At 47.8% G+C, this 14,636-nt stretch overlaps 1 protein-coding gene across 1 annotated transcript in view; it reads right to left on the reverse strand.

Annotated features, from left to right (window-relative positions):
* Nucleotides 1-14,636, reverse strand: part of ttn.1 (titin, tandem duplicate 1) — a gene marked incomplete in the record, with an annotated part of 218,433 nt that overhangs the window by 16,919 nt on the left and 186,878 nt on the right. The window contains 14 exon segments of the mRNA XM_034229211.1: nt 3,169-3,471; nt 3,886-5,952; nt 6,108-6,407; nt 6,525-6,809; nt 6,899-7,192; nt 7,456-9,219; nt 9,561-9,866; nt 9,959-10,261; nt 10,756-11,061; nt 11,601-11,888; nt 12,151-12,447; nt 12,879-13,181; nt 13,305-13,892; nt 14,011-14,307. Coding sequence (XP_034085102.1) covers nt 3,169-3,471; nt 3,886-5,952; nt 6,108-6,407; nt 6,525-6,809; nt 6,899-7,192; nt 7,456-9,219; nt 9,561-9,866; nt 9,959-10,261; nt 10,756-11,061; nt 11,601-11,888; nt 12,151-12,447; nt 12,879-13,181; nt 13,305-13,892; nt 14,011-14,307 — 7,701 coding nt within the window.

Genomic DNA, 14,636 nt, shown 5'->3' on the forward strand with positions numbered 1-14,636 from the left:
GAGAAGCAGATTCATAAAGAGGAAGTAGAGATCAGTTAAGAGGAAGCAGAGATCAGTAAAGAGGAAGTATAGATCAGTTAAGAGGAAGCAGAGATCAGTAAAGAGGAAGCAGAGATCAGTTAAGAGGAAGCAGAGATCAGTAAAGAGGAAGCAGAGATCAGTTAAGAGGAAGTAGAGATCAGTTAAGAGGAAGTAGAGATCAGTAAAGAGGAAGTAGAGATCAGTTAAGAGGAAGTAGAGATCAGTAAAGAGGAAGTAGAGATCAGTAAAGAGGAAGTAGAGATCAGTAAAGAGGGAGAGGATAGAGAATACATATTACGAACTAGAGGAGATCGGATCATAAAGAGGAAGCAGATATCATAGAGGAAGTCATGATCAGTTAAGAGGAAGCAGAGATCAGTAAAGAGGAAGCAGAGATCAGTTAAGAGGAAGCAGAGATCAGTAAAGAGGAAGTAGAGATCAGTAAAGAGGAAGTAGAGATCAGTAAAGAGGAAGTAGATATCAGTAAAGAGGAAGCAGAGATCAGTAAAGAGGAAGCAGAGATCAGTAAAGAGGAAGTAGAGATCAGTTAAGAGGAAGTAGATATCAGTAAAGAGGAAGGAGAGATCACTAAAAAGGAAGTAGACATCAGTAAAGAGGAAGCAGAGATCAGTAAAGAGGAAGCAGAGATCAGTAAAGAGGAAGCAGAGATCAGTTAAGAGGAAGCAGAGATCAGTAAAGAGGAAGGAGAGATCAGTAAGAGGAAGTAGAGATCAGTTAAGAGGAAGCAGAGATCAGTAAAGAGGAAGCAGAGATCACTAAAGAGGAAGTAGAGATCAGTAAAGAGGAAGTAGAGATCAGTAAAGAGGAAGGAGAGATCACTAAAGAGGAAGGAGAGATCAGTAAAGAGGAAGGAGAGATCACTAAAGAAGAAGTAGAGATCAGTAAAGAGGAAGTAGAGATCAGTAAAGAGGAAGGAGAGATCACTAAAGAGGAAGTAGATATCAGTAAAGAGGAAGTAGAGATCAGTAAAGAGGAAGCAGAGATCAGTAAAGAGGAAGTAGAGATCAGTTAAGAGGAAGCAGAGATCAGTAAAGAGGAAGTAGATATCAGTAAAGAGGAAGGAGAGATCAGTAAAGAGGAAGTAGAGCTAACTAAAGAGGAAGTAGAGATCAGTAAAGAGGAAGTAGAGATCAGTAAAGAGGAAGTAGATATCAGTTAAGAGGAAGCATAGATCAGTTAAGAGGAAGTAGAGATCAGTTAAGAGGAAGCAGAGATCAGTTAAGAGGAAGCAGAGATCAGTTAAGAGGAAGCAGAGATCAGTTAAGAGGAAGCAGAGATCAGTAAAGAGGAAGCAGAGATCAGTTAAGAGGAAGCAGAGATCAGTAAGAGGAAGCAGAGATCAGTAAAGAGGAAGCAGAGATCACTAAAGAGGAAGCAGAGATCAGTTAAGAGGAAGCAGAGATCAGTTAAGAGGAAGCAGAGATCAGTTAAGAGGAAGCAGAGATCAGTAAAGAGGAAGTAGAGATCAGTAAAGAGGAAGTAGAGATCAGTAAAGAGGAAGTAGAGATCAGTTAAGAGGAAGTAGAGATCAGTAAAGAGGAAGTAGAGATCAGTAAAGAGGAAGCAGAGATCAGTAAAGAGGAAGCAGAGATCAGTAAAGAGGAAGTAGAGATCAGTAAAGAGGAAGGAGAGATCAGTAAAGAGGAAGTAGAGATCAGTTAAGAGGAAGTAGAGATCAGTAAAGAGGAAGCAGAGATCAGTTAAGAGGAAGTAGAGATCAGTAAAGAGGAAGCAGAGATCAGTAAAGAGGAAGTAGAGATCAGTTAAGAGGAAGCAGAGATCAGTAAAGAGGAAGCAGAGATCAGTTAAGAGGAAGCAGAGATCAGTAAAGAGGAAGTAGAGATCAGTTAAGAGGAAGCAGAGATCAGTAAAGAGGAAGCAGAGATCAGTAAGAGGAAGTCAGAGATCAGTTAAGAGGAAGTAGAGATCAGTTAAGAGGAAGTAGAGATCAGTAAAGAGGAAGTAGAGATCAGTTAAGAGGAAGTAGAGATCAGTAAAGAGGAAGTAGAGATCAGTAAAGAGGAAGTAGATATCAGTAAAGAGGAAGTAGAGATCAGTTAAGAGGAAGTAGAGATCAGTAAAGAGGAAGCAGAGATCAGTAAAGAGGAAGCAGAGATCAGTTAAGAGGAAGCAGAGATCAGTAAAGAGGAAGTAGAGATCAGTAAAGAGGAAGTAGATATCAGTAAAGAGGAAGCAGAGATCAGTAAAGAGGAAGCAGAGATCAGTAAAGAGGAAGTAGAGATCAGTTAAGAGGAAGTAGATATCAGTAAAGAGGAAGGAGAGATCACTAAAAAGGAAGTAGACATCAGTAAAGAGGAAGCAGAGATCAGTAAAGAGGAAGCATAGATCAGTAAAGAGGAAGCAGAGATCAGTTAAGAGGAAGCAGAGATCAGTAAAGAGGAAGGAGAGATCAGTAAAGAGGAAGTAGAGATCAGTTAAGAGGAAGCAGAGATCAGTAAAGAGGAAGCAGAGATCACTAAAGAGGAAGTAGAGATCAGTAAAGAGGAAGTAGAGATCAGTAAAGAGGAAGGAGAGATCACTAAAGAGGAAGGAGAGATCAGTAAAGAGGAAGGAGAGATCACTAAAGAGGAAGTAGAGATCAGTAAAGAGGAAGGAGAGATCACTAAAGAGGAAGTAGATATCAGTAAAGAGGAAGTAGATATCAGTAAAGAGGAAGTATAGATCAGTAAAGAGGAAGCAGAGATCAGTAAAGAGGAAGGAGAGATCCGTAAAGAGGAAGCAGAGATCAGTAAAGAGGAAGGAGAGATCAGTAAAGAGGAAGTAGAGATCAGTTAAGAGGAAGTAGATATCAGTAAAGAGGAAGGATAGCTAACTAAAGAGGAAGTAGAGATCAGTAAAGAGGAAGCAGAGATCAGTTAAGAGGAAGCAGAGATCAGTAAAGAGGAAGTAGAGTTCAATGAAGAGGGAACTGGGATCAGTTAAGGGAAAGTCAGATCAGTTAAGGGAAAGTCAGATCAGTAAAGGGAACGTCAGATCAATTAAGGGAAAGTCAGATCAGTAAAGGGAACGTCAGATCAGTTAAGGGAAAGTCAGATCAGTAAAGGGAAAGTCAGATCAGTTAAGGGAAAGTCAGATCAGTAAAGGGAAAGTCGGATCAGAACTCACCGACAGGGTTCTGGGCGACGGCCCCCTTGGAGGCCTCGCTGGCCTTGCTGAGGCCGCCGCTGTTCATGGCATAGACTCTGAACTGGTACTCCAGGCCCTCCACCAGACCCTCCATCTTGCTGTAGCATTCGAAGCATGGGATCTTGTTCTCTCTCACCCACAGGATGTTGTTCCTTTCCTTCTTCTCGATCCAGTAGCCCGTCACCTTGCTGCCACCATCGTGGTAAGGCTCCTCCCACTTAATGGTCATCGTGTTGGCGGTAACGTTGCACACTGAGGGCTGTGTTGGGGAGCCAGAGGGGGCTGCGATTCAAAAAGAGAGATGTTTACTTTCTGAACTGGAAAGTAGATTCAAGATATTGTCATATGCACAGTAGCTAGAGTGTAGTTAGTCCCAATAGTGCAAGAAGAAAACAGTGTTCAAGTAATGCAGGAGAAGTAAACTATATACGTCAATAGGTAAATAAATATATGTATGTAAAAAAAAGAATCCAAATGAAGCAGAGAATGTTGTAGGTGACCTAGTAAATGCAGGAGTCTATATGCATGTAAACAAGAACAGAATCAAGCACTGTTTATTGTAATAATAAATACATTTTGAGATGCAAACAGATGAATGCTTAAGGCATATTCATTCATAGTTGTATTACTATTATTATTATTATTATTAACTGATTTGATATACAATTTTGCAAAGTTTGAGAGTGAGTTACTCACTGAATGGATGCTCGGCGACGATGGTCTCAGACTCGATGTGCTTACTGACTCCAAACTGGTTCTCTGCGGACACCCTGAAGCTGTACTGCATGTACTTGGTGAGGTGGCCGACATCCAGAGTGGTGCGCTTGACGCTGGAGTTGATGAGCTGCCAGGCGGTGGAGCCGGACTCACGCTTCTCCACGATGTAGTTGGTGATCGGCGTACCTCCGTCATCTTCTGGCGCCTCCCAGTTGACGACGCAGGACTCAGAGGTGATGGATGTGATCTCCACGGTTCCGGTGGGAGGATTAGGTCTGCCCATGACATTAACTTCAATGGAGAAGGTCCTGGTTCCGGTTACGTTCTCAAGGGTGAGGAAGTATTTACCACTGTCTCCCCTCATGGCCTCCTTCGTGGAAATGGTTGTCCGGTCCTTTGTAGTTTGGATGGAGATTCTGTCGGAGTTCCTCAGCCTCATCTCCTCCAGCTTCCAGGTGACCTTAGGAACGGGTCTGCCACTGATGGGGACGTCGATGGTGAAAGTCTTTCCTGAGTTGCATGTGATGAGTTGGTTGGGGATCTCGCTGAGGTCGGCAGCAGGTTCAATGTGCGGCTCTTTCACCAGAGCAGCCACCAGAGTTTCCCTCGGCGTGCTGCAGCCGGACTCGTTCTTGGCCTTCACACGGAAGTTATACTCGTCTCCCTTGTTGAGCTTCTCCACCGTGTAGGTGAGATTGGTGGTATTGCCCACCACCATCCATTTGTCTCCATCCTTTGCCTTGGCCTCAATGATGTAGCCCTGGATGCGGCTGCCGCCGTCATGCTCTGGTTTCAGCCAGCCCAGCACCACGGTGCTGTCAGTAGTGTCAAGGATGTCCATCCTCTTTGGAGACGCCGGCTCTGCCGTGGCGATGATGGGATTGGTTATCTCAAAGGCCTCGCCCATGCCATGCTGGTTCTCTGCTGAGACCCTGAAGAAATACGGCACTCCCTCCAGGAGGTCCTGGATCCTCAGGATGTGCTGCTTGCAGTTGCCTCCAGACTGTGTCCATGTGCGGCGGCTAGCCTCGCGCCTCTCCACAACATAGTGATGGATTCTCGCTCCGCCATCATTAAGAGGAGGCTCCCAGACTAGGGTGACGGTGCCTCTAGAGATCTCTTTGAAGGCCACGGCCTGCGGAGGTCCGGGCGTGTCCATCACCTTCAAAGTAAAGGTGACAGCCTTGCTGCCACTGGCATTCTCCAGGGTCACGGTGTACTTTCCGGTATCGCTCCTGGAGCAGTTCTCAATGCTCAAAGAACTGAAGCCGTCTGAACTTGTGACCTCTGACTTGACTCCCAGCTCTCCTTCTTCCTTTACCCAGGTAGCCGTTGGGACTGGCTTTCCTCTGAAGTTGACGCCAAGGTTAACTGAAGCTCCAGGTTTGACGATGTGTGTCTGCCTGAAGCTGGCGTCGATGTCCACCATTGGTGGCGTTTGTCTGTCAACGGCATGTGCTGGCTCGGGGATCTCCCGCTCCTCGCCACGGCCAATGTGATTTACGGCAGCCACTCTGAACCTGTACTCGCCGCCGGTCTGTAGAGAAGTCGCTGTGTAGTTTGTCTCTGCCACGAGCTCTTCGTTTACTCTCGTCCATTCCTCTTCTTCTCCCTTCGCCATCTCAATAATGTAACCCATGATCTCTATGCCACCATCATCGGCAGGTCGGGACCACTCCAGGCTGATGGAGGTGTTGGTGGAGTCGGACACACACACCACAGACGGAGCACAGGGAATGTCCTTTGGCTCGGCGGCTTTGATCGGTAAGGAAACGTTACTGGGAGCTCCCACGCCGGCGTCGTTGACGGCCATGACGCGGAACTCGTACTCCATATCCTCCGTCAGGTTGGGCACCTTGTGGGCACACTCTACAATGGGCTTCTTGGTGATCACCTTGTAGAACTTGACAGTCTTCTTCTCTCGTTTCTCCACGATGTAGGACTGAATGGGGTTACCTCCATCAGAGGTAGGAGCCATCCAGGACAGCGTGATGCTCTCACCGGTCACCTCCGTAGCATCAGGAGTGCCAGGAGCTTCAGGAGCAGCTAAGGGGAACACCGGGCATTAGAACAGGGTTTTCAAAGAAGAGAGAATACTAATCTTGCAGTTTACCGTGAAAATAATAAGAATAATAACTTGTGTTTAATTAGATCAGAATACATCATTAAATCTTTGTGTGCTACAAGGCTGTCCAACTTACTGTATTGCATCTGTGCAATGACGGGAGTGGACTCCAGAGGTCTGCCCATACCGAACTTGTTCACAGCAGAGACCCTGAACTGGTACTCGTTGGTCTTGATGAGCTTGCTAGCATCGAAGGTGCACCCTGTACACTCGTCAGAGACCAATGCCCAGGAGATCTTGGCAGTCTCACGCTTCTCAATGAGGTAGTGTGTGATCTCTGAGCAGCCGTCGTTCTCCGGCTCGCTCCAGGACAGCGTACACTTTCCTTCCGAGATGTTGCTGAAGGTCATGGGTCCCATCGGCTCCCCGGGGGTGTCTGCAGCACAGAGGGGCATGGGTTAAAGCAGAAATACTTATAAAACAGGCCTGTACACACCAAGGGGGCGCAAAACAACCCACAAACAAATACAAGACAACATTCCAAACTGTGTACCTTGGACTTGAACAAGGATGTCCTGCTTTCTGTTTCCAGATCCATTGGTAGCCTCCACGGTGTAGAGACCGCGGTGTGTACGATCAGCGTCCCGGACAAACAGCGTGCTGGATCCAGCCACGTTGATGATGTCCATCATCTGTTTGGTAACCAACACACCGTCTCTGAACCAGACCACTTTAGGGGTAGGGCGTCCGGTGATGGTGGCTTTCAGCCGGATCTTGTCTCCTGCCTTCACTGTCAAACCCTCAAAGTACTCCGGACCAAACTCAATCAACGGAGAAGCTGGTTGATAGGAGATGGGAACGCATTAGTACAGAAAGTAACTTCAATCATGAGTTATAATTAAGTCTCCAGTTTATTTCATTACTCACCATTCTCGTTTCTGACCACGATCAAGCCTGAGGAGTTGGAGGGAGGGCTGACCACGCCGATGGCGTTCCTGGCCGTCACTCTGAACTCATAGCGCTCGTTCAGTGCCAGGCCGGTGACAGTATACTCGCATTCGTGCACGTCAGTCAGGTTGGCCTTGAACCAGCGGCCCTTGCCTTGGCGTTTCTCCAGGCTGTAGCTGGTGATCTTGCTGCCACCGTCACGTTTGGGTGCATCCCATTTCAGAGTCACCGAGTCACTGGTCACATCGGTGTAGTCGGGCTGGCCCGGAGGATCTGGAAGGCAGGAAATGCACCTTTAAACTTATTTTGGTCAAAGATTTTCATTCTAAAATTGTGGCCGATACCCGGTACCCAATAATTTCAAACGTTTTTTTTTAGAAGAAGCTGATAACCTTGAGTTTATGCTCACCTGAGGGTGAGGTATTCATAAACTAAACAACACAAGGTTTTTTACGATTTATTCTAGTAAAGTATCTTTGGCCCGTGCCTCTTCTACTATTCTGAACAACAGTATTCTGATGTGAACCTGGACTCACCGACAGGGCTGACCGCCATGTTCAACTTGCTATGGTCACTCATTCGGCTGCAGCCGGCGTCGTTCTGAGCGTAGACCCGGAAGGAGTACTCAAGGCCTTCGATGAGCTCCAGGATCCTGTAGTCCGTCTCTTTGACCAGCACGGTGTTCAACTTCTGCCACATGATGCTGTTCTTCTCCCGCTTCTCCACATTGAAGCCATGGACGGGGCAACCCCCGTCGTAGATGGGCTGCTCCCACTGGATGGTCATGCCGTCGTTGGTAACATTGTACACCACGGGTTTACCGGGCGGGCCTGGAGGCCTGAACTGGTGCTTGGCAATGACGCTCTGTGAGACGAGAGGCTCACTGCTGCCGTATCTGTTCTCTGCACGCACTCTGAACTGGTACTGAATGCCCTTGATCAGGTTAGCGATCTGGTACTGGGTGTCCTCTACACTGGAGCAGGCCATCTTCCAGTCAGACTGGGAGGTGTCCTTCTTCTCAACGGTGTAGCAAGCAATGTCTCCGCCGCCATCGTCATTTGGTTCATCCCAGGAGATCGTGATGCTCTCAGCTCTCACTTCATCCAGGCGGATCGGACCAATTGGCTTAGATGGCGGTCCGAGCGTGATGACGTTGATGTGGAAGGATCTCCTGTTGACCCTGTTGTCCAGGGTCAGGGTGTATTTACCTTCATTCTCCTTCGTCACATTCTTAATTTTCAGCGTGGCTTTGGTCTCCGTCTTCTTGAAGCGGATCTGGTCGCTCTCCTTTAGAGGCAGGCTGTCCTTCAGCCAGAGGATGGCAGGTTTGGGTTTACCTTTGTAGGGCAGTTCGATGTGGACGTTGTGACCCAGACGGACACAGATGCGGCTTCCAGGGTACTCAGCAAGGCAGGCCTCAGGCGTGATAATGTAGTCGATGACCTGGATAGGACCCATCTCAACAAAGTCTCCCTGTCCCTTATCATTCCTGGCCGCCACTCTGAAGAACACTGTGGAGTGCTCCTTCAGTTTCTTCACCTCAAGCTCGCACTGTCGGCTGGTTCCTCCCAGAGACCATTCTTCGTCCTTCAGCTTCTGCTCAATGACGTATTCGGAGATGATGCTGCCACCATCGTAATCTGGCTTCAGCCACTGCAGGGTGACCGAGGTCTTGGAAGAATCCTTCATAGAAACCTCCTTGACCGGGCCAGGAGTCTCTGTGGCCTTCACAGGGTCCAGGGTGTCACAGGGATCGCCAATGCCATTCTCATTCTCCGCCATCACACGGAAGAAGTAGGAGGCCTTCTCAGAGAGGTCTTCCAGGGAGTATGTTGTTTCTGTGCATTTGCTGGTCACTGCAGAGTAGATCCTCTTGGAGGAGTCCTTCTTCTCTAAGATGTAGTTTGTGATCTCAGCACCACCGTCGAGGAGTGGAGGCTCCCAGCAGAGAGTGAGCTTTCCACGAGTCACGTCCTTCAGGACCAGGTTCCTGCACTGAGCCGGGGTGTCCTGGACCTTCACGGACAGGGTCAGCGTTTTTGGCTCTCCCACACCGTTCTCTATCTTCACTGTGTATTTTCCAGTGTCAAGCCTAGTCACCTCACGCATAACCAGCACGGTGGTGTTGTCGGAGTGGTGAAACTCGTATTTGGGGTTACTGTCGATGCATTCCTCTCCTTTGCTCCAGGAAGCGGTGGGAGCTGGTCGGCCCTTCAGAGGAACAGACAGCTCCACATCCTTACCGGCCTTCACGATGTAGTGAGTTCTCATGGCCACGTCGGGGTCGACTTGGGCCTCCTCTGTGAAAAGCATGGAGAAAATACAAAATCACACAGGGCCAGAGATATGTGTGCAGCAAAACATGCAGCAGGGTTCCTGAAGACAAGGTAAGCATGAAAGAAACTGCCTGTTCAGCCACATTTCCAGAGTGATAGTACAGTTTTTGATGGATTACAATAGGTTTCAAATCAAAGCCTACACATTTCTGTCAGGAAAACTTCTGCACATAATTTAATAAATCTTGGTTGAAGGGTGTAACATGAACCAAAGAAAACACATTTTAAGCAATTTAGCTGTCCCTGAACGTAAATATGTAGGAGACAGGGTTCTAACACACTTCACAACACAAGTGATTTATTACCCAGGATGTCTTTAGCTTGCACAGCCTCGGTCATCTCTAGAGATTCTCCACGGCCGGCACAGTTCACAGCTGAGACCCTGAAGAAGTAGTTGACGTCTGGTTTCAAGTCATGGACGATGTACTCAGTGGTCTTGACTTCTCCCTTGGCGGTGACCATGGCCCACTCTTCTTCTCCCTCAACAAGCTTCTCCAGCATGTAGCTGATCACCTTGCTGCCGCCGTCCCATTCGGGCTTGGACCAGCCCAAGGTGATGGAGGTCTTGGTGGAGTCAACAAGCTTCAGCTTGCAAGGCTCATCCGGAGTTTCTGTAAGGCAGGGCACATGTGTTTAGAAAGCTCATAACAAAGGGCTTTACGGATAAAAACCCCCCAATAAAAGCACATTTGTGAACACTCACCAACAGGGTCCGCAGCCTTGTAGTAGTCGGAAACTTCAGAGAACGGTCCCTCTCCGGCCCTGTTGATGGAACACACTCGGTACTGGTACTCGTTTCCTTCTGTCAGGTGGTACACCATCTTCTTGATGTCTGCGATCGCCTCTTTGTAAACCCGGATCCAGCGCAGGCTCTTCTTGTCACGCCTCTCCAGGTAGTATCCGGTCACCACGCTGCCGCCGTCCACCCCCGGTTTGTTCCACTCCACCAACATGGTGGTCTTGGTGATGGTGTTCACCTCGGGAGTGTGAGGCTGCCCAGGAGTCACTGGAAAAAGGTAGAGAAGACAGGTTGGGACATGCAAATGATAAAATAAGTCCTTGACCTATTTCTCCATAAAGGAAATTATTTTCGTTGTCATGTCGTTTTCTCATACTGATAGTCTGCACAAACTGTGCTGTTGTATTTGCTGTAAAGTGTCTTTACTGTAGGTTATTTTTTATTATATGTACAGCACTTTGGCTCGACCAAAAATCGTTTAAAAATGTGCTATATAAATAAAACTTGATTTGATTTTGAAACAAAACCGACTGTAGTGGCTGCAGATTAACGAATAACTTTTATGCAAGTAAGTAATATAAGTAAGCTTATTGTTATCTAAAAACATATTAATAATACTGTTTCAATTATGTTAGGGTCTACATTTGTAACTATAATCTAGACAAGACTCAAGTTAGTTAAAACTAAGAACAGTCTTTATTACTAAAACTCAAAGAGCTATTCAACTGAAACTCTGATATTCACATGATCTCAAAACTTACCGAAGGCGTTCTTGGCGATGACGGGCTCTGACACCAGCGCCTCTCCTACTCCGAACTTGTTCACGGCCATGACGCGGAACACATACTCATTTCCGCGCACCAGTTTCCCAACGCAGGCGTAGGCCTCCTCTTGGCAGTCCGACACAGTGGACCAAACCAGGCGGCTGGTCTCACGTCGCTCCACGATGTAGTGCGTCACCGGGAAGCCTCCCTGGTCCGGCTCGGGCACCGGCTCCCAGCTGAACATTATCTTGTCCGCCGTGACGGAGTGGAAGTTGATGAGGCCGGCTGGGAGTCCGGGTTTGTCTACAGGAGGAGAAATAACATTAATGAGGTGTCCCCTTGCCTGAAGTGTGTCCGAAAGGCGTTAGTGCATGTAAATGGTCAGCAAAGGCTAAATTCCCTGTGATTCCTCAAGAGCGAGTTTCTCTCCAACACCCCCACCCCCCCCACCTGAAATTCCTCCATTGGCGGTGGTGGCGAAGTCCATAGGAACTTGGCTTGGCTTGCCGCCTATCACAGCGCACTGAGATTTGTTACTAACTGTAAAGTACTTACTCATCACTGTACCCTGTATGCCAGGGCAGGTTTGCCTTCACTTTCTGTACGGAGGCTCAGTCACTGGTACATGTTTATCTATAAAGCCATTTTGGGTAAACTACCATCTTATAGCTGCTCTCTGATCACACGGAGTTGCAACTAGCTATTGCCTGAGATCTCCAGCCAGCCAGCTAACCAATCAGAGCAGACTGGGCTCTGGTTTCAGGCAGTATGAGAAAAATAAAGAGCTTTTTGAACATTAAAACATGGAAACATGTCTAAGGAAAGTGGGTTTGTGTAATCACCAAGGATCTGGATCCTGATGTTGGCGGTCGCTGAGCCCAGAATGTTCTTGATTTTGATCTCATAGAATCCGCTGTCGAAGCGCTCGGCGTCCTTGATGAGAATGGCGGTGGAGTCGGTGGTGCTCTCCACCGACAGCTTGGAGGTTAGCAGCAGCTCCTTCCCGTCCTTCAGCCACTCGATGTTGGGCAGCAGCTGGGCCACGATGCCCACCCGCAGCTTCACAGAGGACCCAGCTTTGTACTGAACCACGTCCAGGAACTCCGGAGGGAGGTCGATGGCCGGGGCCCCTGAGGAGGCAAGAGGCAAAGATCAAAAGGTGCAAAGAAAAAAAAAAACTCCGACTCCTCCATCATTGCAGCATATAATATACCTTATGTTTATTTATTTATTTGTATTTTATTGCATGGTTGGAGGAGCTTGAGTCAGAAGAATCGCATTGCCATTTCTACACCGTAGCTTATTTGCATATGACAATAAAACCTTAGAATGTTGAATCTCGGATAAAAACAAACATATGTGAAATAAATGTTATGTCATAGGAAGTCTCACCGCAGGTATCCACGCAGGTGACGGGGCCGGCGATGAGCGACGGGTTGCTGACGGAGCCCACGGCGTTCTTAGCGTAAACTCTGAACTCGTAGGCCTCGTCCTTGTTGAGGCCGGAGACGGTGAAGCCCATCTCGATGATATTGGTGAAGTTGGCCTTCACCCAGCGGCCGCTTCCAGTGTCGCGCCGCTCCACGCTGTAACCTGTGATCTTGCTGCCGCCGTCGTACGGAGGCCGCTGCCACGCCAGGCTCACAGAGTTCTTGGTCACCTCGGTGACTTGCACGTTAGCCGGGGGCTCTGCGACATTAAAGAGGGAAACATGTTCATGAAATCAGACCTAAAATTTGTGAAGTCAGCTGTTTTACCCTGGGTACCCAAAAACCTGCTGCCGGCTATCTTTAAGAAAAAAGACGTCAATATATATATATTTTACTGTTTATATTATTATTTTAAAATTATTGGTGTTCAGTGTCAGATTATTTTGCTAACATAGAATACTTTTTTTATAATTAGTGTGGTTTAGTGTCTCAAATGCTTACTGATAAGCCCCTCGTTTTGTTTTAAAATGACACATAAAGCTTTGAAGAAGTTCTAAATTTGAACTTCCCAACAGTCAAAAAACACATCATTCAATACCAAAATCATCAAAATGGATACAGTGCTTAACATTTTCTTAACAAGGTTTGAATGTATACTGCAGCGAAACCAGGAGAACAGGAAACACTCACCGCAGGCGTCAATGGCCAGCACCTCCTCCGAGGTCTTGCTCATCTTCCCGATGCCGGCGGCGTTCTCCGCAGACACCTTGAACTCGTAGATGAGTCCGGCGCATATGTTGGTGACGCGCCAGTGGTTTCCGGAGATGGCCGTCTTGTTGACCTTCTGCCAGAGGATGCTGCTCCTCTCCTTCATCTGCACGTGGTATCCGATCACCGTGCTTCCGCCGTCGTTGACGGGTTCGTTCCAGCACACCGTCAGACTTTCGCGGGACACGAAGCTGAACCACGGTGTGGAAGGAGGCCCAGGGAAAGCTGCAGGAGAGGACAGCGTTAGTGTTTACTCAGCAACAACCAAAAAGCATGCAATCACCCTGTGCACCTTATTATAGATGTAGAAAAATCAAAAAGAAAGATTTTTTTATCTAGCACACTTACTGTATGGCAGCTTGATCATGATGGGCTTGGTGTCGATGTGGTCGCTGATGCCATAGCGGTTCTGGGCCCTGATCCTGAACTGGTACTCCTCGCCCTTTGTGAGCTTGGTGGCCTTGATGGCGCTGCGAGCGATGCTGGTGGACACCTCGGTCCAGTTGGGGGTGCTGGTCTGACGCCTCATGACGGTGTAGTTGGTGACGGGACTGCCGCCGTCGTACTCGGGACACGCCCATTTCAGACAGACTGTGGTCTCGCCAACCTCTCCCACCTCCACCGGGCCAATCGGGGGCCCGGGGCGGTCCAGGACCACGAAGATGAGGAAGATCTTGGTGGTGCCACCAGCGTTGGAGGCGGTGACTTCGTACCTGCCGGCGTCGCTGGAGATGCTTTCGTTCAGGGTGATGATCAGACTGTCGGGGGTGACTTCCATCAGCAGCCTCTTGGAAGGCTTAATCTGTATGTTGTTCTTCGACATGGTGACCTTGGGAGTGGGCCTGCCGCTGAGAGGAAGCTCAAAGGTCAGGTCCGATCCAGCTTTCACATAAACCGTGTTCTTAGGGTAGTTCTTCAGGTCAAACTCTGGAGCCTCTGTGGAGAACATGAGACAGCAAGGAGGTGAGTAATGTCAGCTTCATAGTGGCAGAGTGGAAAACTGTACAAAGATATCAAATCGTTTACAGGGACAATAAATTACTAAGATCAGTACCGTGTATTTCCTTGACGATGACGGGTACGATCATCTCCTTGGCTTCGCTAAGGCCGGCGTGGTTCTCGGCACGCACTCTGAAGTAGTACTCGCCACACTCCCTCAGGCTCTTGATGGTGTGGTTGAGGGTCTTTACCGTGGCACACTTCACCCACTTGGTCTGTCCCTTCTCCAGGGCGTCAATGAGGTAACCTGTGACCCTGCTGCCGCCGTCGTACTCTGGACGCGTCCAGGCAATCGTTATGCTGTCCTTGGTGACGTTTGCAACTCCAAGTTTCGTGGGAATGCTTGGCACCTCTGTAACAGAGCACAGCACAATTTATGAAGCATGCATTGCAAAAGGTTGTATATATTACCTACATAGAGATGAAAAGAACAATTATTTTCATTATGGATTCATCTGCTAACTAATGGTTTGATCTAAATAAAGTGATGAATTTGTTTATTCATTTATTTAACAGGGACAGTGCACATTAATTAACATTCCTGTAAATGTGCCAGAGTTAGCCAAGAGGCTACGTATAGAATACGGTAACATGTCCATCTCAGTTACTCAAAGGACAAGGTGATGTGTTTAAAAAACTAAATATATTCCAATTAATTAAAATATAACTGAGAGGCTGGAA

This window comes from Gymnodraco acuticeps, unplaced genomic scaffold, assembly GCF_902827175.1.
Source record: "Gymnodraco acuticeps unplaced genomic scaffold, fGymAcu1.1, whole genome shotgun sequence".
NCBI classification, from domain to species: Eukaryota; Metazoa; Chordata; class Actinopteri; order Perciformes; family Bathydraconidae; genus Gymnodraco; species Gymnodraco acuticeps.